Source organism: Lolium rigidum, chromosome 1 (assembly GCF_022539505.1).
Source record: "Lolium rigidum isolate FL_2022 chromosome 1, APGP_CSIRO_Lrig_0.1, whole genome shotgun sequence".
Taxonomy (NCBI): Eukaryota; Viridiplantae; Streptophyta; class Magnoliopsida; order Poales; family Poaceae; genus Lolium; species Lolium rigidum.
In genome coordinates, this window is record NC_061508.1 from 142673404 (window position 1) to 142683760 (window position 10357).

The following is a 10357-nucleotide window of genomic DNA, read 5'->3' on the forward strand; positions in this document are numbered from 1 at the left end:
CGAGGCGGGGCCGTCGAACGCACCGCATGGCGGTCAGTAGGCTAGGTTTAGATGAAAGCTAGCCGTTTTCATTCAAACTTTGTAATATATAATCAAAATTAAATGAAAACCTTTATTTTCGTGCACCAATATTTATTTGGGGGATCCAATATTTATTTGGGGAGGCGTTTGGGGGACGCGGCTGGGGAGCGACGTCCCCCAAACGCGGCACGAATAAAACACGTCCCCCAAACGCTCGATCCGGCGCGGTTTGGGGGACACGACTGGAGATGCTGTAAGTATTACAAAATGATCAATGCTTTATAATGTAGATGAACGAATTTGAAAACAAAGCACACCCATTTTCAAACGAGTCCTTGAAAAGCGAGCACCAATACCCTACAACTTTAGAGCCCAAATCTCAAAGTAACATGAATGTCAAAAACAATTCTCAAAGTAGCATCAAATCTAATATAGTTAACTGAACATTGGTAATTTCGATACTGCATTAGCAATTCCGTTGAAAAAACAACACTTATCAACAGTCTTATTCCATAGAACACAGGCAAGAACACACCTACAAACTCTTATGCAAAGCATTCTACGGTTAACAAAAGCAAGCAAAACGGCCGAGCAAACACAGCGTTTGAACATCTTCACATTTCCTGCAGGCTGCAGCGACGAACATACTAAGATCCAACTGTACACGGCAAATGGTGACACCAAGCCGCTGTTTGGCTCCACGGGCGGCGTTCTTTGTGCCTGGTTGGCATCACACCTACTACTTGCCAAATAGGGACTTGATCCACCACATCCCGCCGTCCTTGGGGGCATCCTGGCTCTCCGGCGGCGGGTCCGGGTGCGCCGTCTTGCGGAGCTTGCTGACGTCATAGCCTTCCTCCTTGGCCCTCTCCACCAGGTCGTTGTACACGCCCTCGTCCATCTGCGGCTGCCTGCACAGGATCTGCACAACATGGCGGAGACGCAAAGAACAGAGATTAGATTGGTTTTCCGTCGATGGGTTGCAATTGGACGGAGTTATTAGAATCTGGCGTACCCAGAGGTAGTTCCGGGATGGCTGCCCGACGAGCGCGTACTGGTAGGCGTCGTCGACGTGGAGCACCCAGTAGTCGCCGACGACGGGGAAGACGGGGAGGAAAGGGGGCACGTAGAACTTGACCTTGAGCTTGGCCTCGTCGCTGGCGGGGTCGGCGCGGTAGGCGGTGCCCTCGATGTATCCGCGGCGGCCGTCGGTCCACGTCTCGTTGAGGACCTTGACGGTGCCGGAGCCGGAGACGTCGAGCGTGTAGGTGGCGCGCGTGTTGGCGCCGTTCTTGGGCTGGAACCTGGAGGGGAAGCAGGCGATCTCGTACCACCGGCCCATGTACCGCTCCAGGTCGAGGTCCCGCACCACCTTCATGGCCGCTCGCGCCGTCGTCGTGCGTTGGGGTCTCTCGGGAGAGGGGGAGGCGAAGGTGGCGTGGGTTTAGGGGAAGAGGCGATAGGGGATGGATGCAAGGAGGAGAAGGGGATAGCGATGGGGGGCAAGGCAATAAAGGCTGGTGCGGGAGACGTGGAGGACTGTGGGCGATACGTTCGGAACCTGCCGTTCGGTGGCACGACGGGAAAAAGATACACCTTTTTTTCATTTTATTCTCTCAGCTCAGCAATTATTCTACGTGTCATTACTAAGATAAAATTATTGCACATGCCCTTGGTTATTTGATTCAAACATGATAAAAACTTAAATTTTGATAGCCGAACCTATAAGACCACTAAGCTTAATAGATGTATGGAGACAACAGCAAAACTTCCCCCCAACCCACCCATCGCCCACCCCCGAAAATAATGAAATCCCTCTCAGCTCTCTTTCTTTATATGTTGTGTGCATTTGTTAAACAGTAATCATGAGATATATGTTTATAATGTTCGCATCTGATGTTGCAAATGTTAATACTTTTGTGCACTTGACCAAACTTTACATAGATTGTCACTGACCAAAAAGTATATGCAACATATGTTGGTAAGAAGGGAGCAGATTGAACTGTGATTTAGAAGCATGATGCAATGAAATTGGTCCATCCTTCATAGTTGGACACACGTCGCCATTGACTATGAGAGGCAGGTTGGACGCCTAATGATAGGATTAGCATGGCATACATGTTTGTTGTAATCTTATGTTGTTATTACTTATGACTTAACATAGTGAAATAAGGTTGTAGTCAAATGACACATTACAATAATATACGGTTGTGTGCACCACTCAGTGAAGATGATGGGTCGACGGGGGGGGGGGGGTAAACTATTATGACCATCTTGCGTTGGAGAATCAGAAATAAATACAATTTGCTGAGCAGAAATTAACTTGAGACTTTGTGCTATACAAGTATCGATACTTCGTAAACTCGCTAAGTGAGACAAAGAAAACACTCAAAGAACATAAGGTTTAGATCATAGGCAACAAAGTGTTGAGCTATCTACAGTCAATCCTTCTTGTTGGCGATAATCCTCTTGTAACCAACTAGAGCATCTTTTAACAATAGGAATTTTCCTAGGACCAATACAAGGTCTCAACAAAAAAAAATCTCGATGACTTTTCTATTTTTGTTCCATGGTCGCTAATGTTGATTACTCTTCCATCATGTGATCTTAAACATGACCATAGATGACATTGATGCCATACTACCACATGCACATGCCGGCGGTTTTTTGGGGAGTACCGGTGGAGATGCTCTAAGCTTGTTTTCAAGGTCCTCACCAACCCCTGAAAAGTGTGCCTTTGTTCCTGGAAGGGTTATATCTGATAATACTATTCCAGCATATGAGATAACTCATTTCATGAGGAGGAAAATGTGGGGAGCTCAAGCTACTGAATATATGATATTGAAATTTGATATGAGTAAAGCCTACGGCAGAGTTGAGTTGTCTTTCTTAGAAGGTGTTATGAAGAAGATGGGGCTCTGCGACCAGTTTACAAAATTCATCATGCACTGAATTAAACTTGCTCCGAGCACCCCTTCTGTAAACCATTTGATTTCCGTTGATGATTCTTTACTCTTAATGGAATTATTCCGATGGAATCATACTCAGGGCAATGTCGCAAAGTGGTAATCATTCAAGTAAATAACATGCAAGTTCTTTCTATAAACTGCATTTATGATCAAACTAATATACAAGTGAGAATTAATCGCTAAATATAAGTGTCAATATTGGGTCAACGAGATTAAGGAAAAGCCGAAGTTACAATTATGGTCTAAAAGTTAGTCCACAAGCCTTTAAACTAGAAGCTAGCCTAGTTATTATAGATCTTAGGAAAAAGAAGAAGAATGATCAAGGACGAGTTAAAATAAATATAATTATACTAAACTTTCATACTTATTTTTTTATTATTATAATTTTAGTGACTATATGTTGTGTATACTTATAAGCTGATTTGAATACGAATTCTGGGAGTTTGAAAATAAAGAAATACATGTAGCTCGGCTTCTAAAATGCCACACTCTATGTATTTTGTTGTATAGTTGCAACTTATTAACTATATTTATATTTTTGCGCAAGCGTTCTTTTGTATTATAAAATTATTAAATATATATAGTATAGATTCGAGAGTATATGGCATAACAAATATCTTAATCGTGTTTTGTAGTGTATGATTAAGCAAGCAACCGTTGGTTTGATAAATTTTTCTGTCAAATGTGTCTAAGAAGTTATTGTGGCTTCAGTAATGTGTTCTAGTTATACAACCGCAGCTTATCAACGTTCATAAAAAGCGCCTTGCATGAAACAATGTAAAACTCTTTCTTAACTAGTCTTTTTCTATGGCACCATTTTTATCTGATTCATATTCTTGGGTGAACTTACTTTGCCATCACATGAGAATCTTGACCCAAGTTCAGAAGATGACAGAGACAATTTGAGCTCATTCCGTTAGACTTAAACTTCAGCAACTGTACTTAAGCTTTGTAAGGAAACATCACGTAGTTGCGTCTAAATCTTGTCAGCAATTATCTCTAGTAACACTTGAACATTACATAAACACCTGGAATGCTCTCTCCATGCTTTCTTTCGGTGGTGCTGGCCCTACTGGCAGTCAGCATTTGTTGAGATGGACCAGAATGGAGGAGAGACAGCAACAACATTGTGTGACAGTGCATAATGGAAAATCCATCATGGAATGAAGAAATATATGGATGTCAGTATTTATTAGAACATCAGATGTGGCCGTGGGACCGCTGTATCCTACAAATTATGGACGGATCCACTTACCCAATTAGGGATTGCTCAGAACTGCTATGACCTACTCCTCTGTTCCATTCTATAGTGCCTATAGTTTTTTTTGGCACGGAAATTAGCGCAAGAATATTTTTTACATAAGACCCCTAGCTGAACAATTTGAGATCAACGTAAAATTTGGGAAATCCATATCTTCCTAACTTACCAGAATAAATCTCACAAATCTCTCTTGTTGATTCTTCATATATGTGCAACCAAGTTCAATTAAGGAAAGTAAAACATTGCTGCATAACTTTAAGAAATTGTTGGGCCATGCATTAGGAATCTCAATTAATTGTTTCCAATTTTGTATGAATTTTTCTCACGCATGTTGTGTGGGAGTTAAACGGGGAAGGGGGTAATTGAAAAAAAGCCAAGCTACAATCTTACAACCTTTTATTCTGAAACAAATGCCAAAAAACTATAGACACTATAGAAAGTAACAGAGGGAGTATGATATATCCTGCTTCTGCTTGGTGTATTTTTGTGTACACATATAAACTTTAGAGCTCCGATTATATTCTTGCTCGAGTGATATCCTATGATCTCAAGCCGGCTGTGTAGGCCCTTCGCTAAAGTTCCTTCTGCATTCATGGGTAGTTATATTCAATCTCAACTCAGCATTTTAGACCATTCTAATAAAAGATGCCTACATTTAAATGACACAGATGGATAATGTGATATCACACGCTCAAGCCTGCTACCCTTGGCACACATGACACAACGATCAATGTTTGGTGGCATTACTATAAAGATAAGCAACGTTGGCAGTCGGTTCCTTACCGTATATGCCATGCATTCTTCTTAGTCGTTACCGATAAATTCAATAGTTGGTTCCCTACGTTGGCAGTCGGTTTGCAATGGTATCTGATAAAACTATATCTTTTACTCTTACAGATAAATCACATTCTTTCATCAATCAAAAGAAAGAAATCAATGGATGCCATTATTCTTTCCCTGCTTGCCTCTGTTTGTACATTTCTTATTTTTATCCACTGATTATCAAAAGAGTCTTGTCAGACTTGCTGTGTTTGCAAGCTTGGACAAGTAGTATAGATAATAGATACATTGCAGTTGATGGTTGCACAATATTTCTTCAGTGCTAGTCCAAATTTAATTGTGTTCTAGCTACCTTGACTATCGCTACGATTGGCCAACTTCAGCTACATCTGTACACATAGCCCAGTAAAGAATATCTAGCTTTCATTTAAATATCCCCATCCTGCTCATTAGATGATATATAATCAAGGCTTTCTAAAATGGAACTGGAGAATCCAAGCTAATTGTTCGGGAGCTGTTTCCCTCTTCCTTGGAATGGGTTTCCATTTGCTGGTTCAGTATTCGCTTTCAAATATCCATGTTCCTCAACATGGAACGCTTCTGACTTGTACATAACCGAAGGCTCTCAGACTCAGAGTAACCATCAAGGAAAAAGTGCTTTACAGAAAATCCAAAACAGGATGCTCTGAAAGAACACTTGGAAGTTGTTGAGGAATGTAATTTCAGTACTGATGTTTTTCCTTTCTAAACCCGCAATTTTCAACTGATATTTTTTTTTTTGAAGGATGATCTATATATAAATAAGAGCAGCAAGCCGCCTCATTAAAAACCTTCCAGTCCCCTTAGGTACCCTGGTAAGGAAAAGAGTGCGTAAGAAACTTGCTGCCCTGAAAATTACACAATATGCTTACAATCATCCACGATCAACTCCCGCGCACAGGCAGGGGCTGCATCACACATGACACCACTAAAACCTGATATACCTAAATGCGCCAACACATGCGCCACCCCATTGCTAACTCTGTCTACTTTGACGATTTTTATATCATTGTAGACTTGCAGAAGCTCGCGTCCTTCTTGACAGAGAGCCCAGTAAGAGGATGGTTCAGTAGTTGGGTTATTCATTGCTTGGGCAACACGTAGGCAATCTGACTCCAGGGTTGCCGGCCAGCGATGAAGCCGTACAAGGTGTTTCAGCCCCTCCAAACTTGCTAGCATTTCCGCCTCTTCCGCACTTTCACAATACGGAATAAATCTCCATTCCGTAAATAACACAGAACCTAGGTGATCACGGATTACAATACCTAGCCCTGCATTTTTTGAAGCTGCATCCCAGCCTGCATCGACATTAGCTTTAAAAGCCCCCTCTCTAGGTGCCGCCCACCCTGATAACTCAGGGGAGCCCTCAAGTCCTGTGATCTCTCCAGAGGGGAGCTTAGAATGGATAGCCGAGAAGGAACGTTGGTAGTTCACGATAAACTGTGCCGAGGCTGTCACGGATGCTTTCCCATCACCATGCACAATGTTATTTCGATGGTGCCATGCTCTCCAGAGAAGAAAAATAATCTTGCAGCGCTCATCGCTTCGTGTGCTTCCCAGAATATGGAGCAGCCACTCTTTCCCTGTCGTATAGAAAACGTCTTCAGGCGGGAGCTCCCAAATTTCATGGACCTCCTCCCGAAGGGCTCTTGCCAATGTACACCGTACGAGAGCGTGATGATCATCCTCTACCTCCATTCCACAAATGGTGCAGGTTGGATCCACAGTTGAGATACGTCGGTGCAGGCCGGAGCGAACCGCCAGCGTGCCCGTTGCGGCCCTCCAAGCAAAGACCCGGAGCTTTTGAGGAACATTTGCTTTCCAAATTAGATTCCAAACGCCTCGATTACCCAACGGTTCAGAGCTCGACTGGCCGTTATTGCTTGCAAGAAGAAGCGGCTGCATCCCTAGTCGATAAGCTGATCGGACTGTAAAAATTCCGCTGCTTTCCCCAGACCAAGCGATAAAATCCTCCGTTGATCGAGCAGTAAGCTTGATATACAGAATTGCAGCGACATCACGTGGGTAGCAGCACTCACGCACTGCCTCCTCATTCCATGTCCTAGACGTGGCATCAATGAGTTCAGAGACCCACCGTTTCCTCGAGTTTCCACGTCTCCCTTCAACTTTCAAAGCACCCTGCCGAGGAATCCAATTGTCACGAAAGATTCTCACTTTCGACCCATCACCAATTCTCCATACAATTCCTCTTTTCAATAGTTCAAGTCCATAGACAATGCCCTGCGAGGTTTGCGACTGATTTTGGATGAAGTCCATATCTAGCAAATCCCCAGCCGGGTAGTATCGTGCCTTCAAGAGCTTAGCACAGAGGCTATCTGGAAAAGCTAGTAGTCCCCATGCTTGTCTAGCAAGTAGTGCCTGATTGAACACTCGAAGGTCTCTGAATCCAGTTCCTCCCTGAGATTTTGGACGTGTCATTTTATCCCGTGCCATCCAATGCATCCACCTCCTATCTTCTTCATCTCCCCACCAGAAATTACGAATAATATGTTGTAGCTCATCTAGCAGCCCCATTGGGAATTTGAAAACACCCATAGCGTATGTGGCAATAGACTGGAGGACGGATTTAATAAGTATCTCCTTAGCACCAGAGGACATCTACTTCTCAGACCAGTCACTTGCATGTTTAGAGAACCTTCCTTTTGTTGATTTAAACTTTCCTTTTTTCATCCTCCCTTCAGGTACCGGTAGTCCTAAATATTTTTCTTCAAAACAGTGAGTGTCATAGTTTAGGATACCTTGGATTTCAGACTGCGTCTCAGGGGTACATTGATCACCATACATGATGGAGCACTTGCCTAGACTGACCAATTGCCCCGTGGCCTGCTCATAGCGGTCCAAAACAGATTTGACAACCGTGGCTTGCTCCACTGATGCTTCAAAGAACATCAGGCTATCATCCGCAAAAAGAAGATGAGATATACCAGGGGCTCTTCGGCAAATATGTAACTCTTTTAATGAACTGTTTTCAATCTCCTGTCTGATCAAACACGACAAGCCATCAGCCACAAAAAGGAACAAGTACGGGGAAAGAGGATCACCTTGGCGAATGCCACGTGTAGGAGTAATGGGGTCCAACAGATGTCCGTTAAAGCGAATAGAATACCGTACAGTGGTGACACATGCCATTACCCACTGTATCCACTGACTGTGAAAGCCCAACTTCGCTAAAACCCCTTCCAGAAACCTCCAGTCCACGCGATCATACGCCTTAGCCATATCCAATTTATACGCACAAAAATTCCGACGAGCAGCCGATCCCATCTGGATAGAATGAATGCACTCAAAAGCCATTAGTGCATTATCAGTAATGAGACGCCCCGGGATAAAAGCACTCTGCATAGGAGATATAATGTCCTGGAGCAGTGGTCGCAGACGATTAACTAGGCATTTGGACACAACTTTGAAGATAACATTGCATGATTAACTAGGCATTTGGACACAACTTTGAAGATAACATTGCATAAGCTGATTGGTCGAAAGTCCTTCATTGCCTCAGGTTCATTATTCTTCGGGATTAAAACAATCGTCGTGTCGTTTACCTCTTCAGGCATCACACCGTCAGTGAAAAATCTCCGGACTGCGCTGATCACTTCTTCTTTTAGGATGGCCCAGTTACGCTGAAAGAAACGAGCAGGAAAGCCATCCGGGCCGGGTGCCTTTAGAGGCCCAATTTGGAACAGTGCGTCACTTATTTCCATATCTGAGAAAGGAGCACAAAGTTTATCATTCATCTCTCCATTAATACGTGCCTGCAAAAGATCAGTAATGATGTTTGGGTTGATACCATCCTCCCTCGTATAAAGATTCTGCATAAAATCACGAGCAAGATCCTCCATCTCTTGGGTATCCTGCGTCCATGTGCCATCTGAACGTTTTAATTTTCTGATCCTATTTTTCTTGCTTCGCCAGGATGCTCGACGGTGGAAGAATTTGGTATTTCGATCTCCCTCCCGGAGCCATGCGATCCTCGAGCGTTGCATCCAGAGTATTTCCTCCCTATAAAGCAGCTCATCCATCTCCTTCTCCAAGCCTGCCCGGAGCATGATACTGTCATCATCAGTAGATTCACGTAATGCTTCAAGTTGGCTGCGCTTTTTCTCTATTTCCTTTGGGACTGATTTAAAGTGAGTGTTTTTCCACTTATACATAGATGACATGACAGAGCGGAGTGATTGGGCAACGTCGCCGAGGTCCTGTCCAGGAATCCGTCTCGACCATGCCTCTTCAACTGCTGCTGCCAAAGAAGGTTCTCTCTCCCAGACCACCTCATACCGTCTAATTGGACGATCAACTCTGAAGTTAGTAGCGTGTTCAGCAGTTAGAAGGATCGGGCAGTGGTCAGACCGTGTCGATTAGATATGCCGTAGCCTATGTTCAGGGAACATCGCTGACCAGGCCGGTGACGCTACCGCACGGTCCAACCTTACCTTGACATTACGCGCTCCTTTTTGCTTATTATCAAAAGTCCAGGGAGATCCAGTAAAACCAATATCGTGAAGATCACAGTGAGATAGAATTTCTCGGAAATCAAGCATGAGTCTTTCCGATCGTCGTGTGTGAGAGAAGTGCTCTTCCTGCCACATAGCTTCGTTAAAGTCTCCCATCATCAGCCAAGGCCTATCTGAGCGGGGCTTAATACGCCGAAGTTTTGTCCACAGCAAATGACGGTCACAAGCTTTTGGTTCACCATAGATGAACGTTCCTCTCCACAAATGCTCATACGGTCCTCCGCTGATGTGCACGTCAATATGATTGTTGCTGAAAGACAAGAGATCCACCGTCAGCTCTTCAGTCCAATACAGTGCTAGTCCACCTCCCTTTCCATCTCCCTTAACTTGGAAACACTCTTTCATACCAATTCTAAATCTCAGATTTTCAACTCGTTCCTTACTTTGTCTAGTTTCACAAATGAAAACTAGACTGGGCCTGTATGTCTGCACAAGGCAGAAAAGTTCTTGAACAGTCTGCGGTTGTCCCATGCCGCGACTGTTCCATCCTAGTGTCGTCATTGGGCCCGGCGGTCCTCCGCCACGGAGGCCGCCGATGATGCCAGAATATTTGAGTTGTCACCAGTTCTTCTCAGCTTAGATGAACTGATATTGATTGCTAAAGAAGTAGACATTGGTCACATATATCAGCTCCTCCAATAACGTTGTGGATAAATACTGAACACTTAAAAATAACAGAAGTCTACACCTGAAGGACGTTAAATAGAGTTCATGGTGTAAGAAGGTCTGCTTTCCAAGTTCATAGTTCTGGAAGG

The 10357-nt window shown here is 43.8% G+C and overlaps 1 protein-coding gene across 1 annotated transcript; it reads right to left on the reverse strand.

Annotated features, from left to right (window-relative positions):
* Positions 1-476: 476 nt before the first annotated feature.
* On the reverse strand, positions 477-1479 carry LOC124682494 (temperature-induced lipocalin-1-like). The gene is made up of 2 exons (XM_047217166.1): positions 1037-1479; positions 477-943 (listed from the first exon to the last, which is right to left on the reverse strand). The coding sequence occupies exons 1-2, from the start codon at positions 1397-1399 to the stop codon at positions 761-763; spliced, it is 546 nt and encodes a 181-aa protein (XP_047073122.1). The 5' UTR covers positions 1400-1479; the 3' UTR covers positions 477-760.
* Between the last annotated feature and the right edge of the window lie 8878 nt (positions 1480-10357).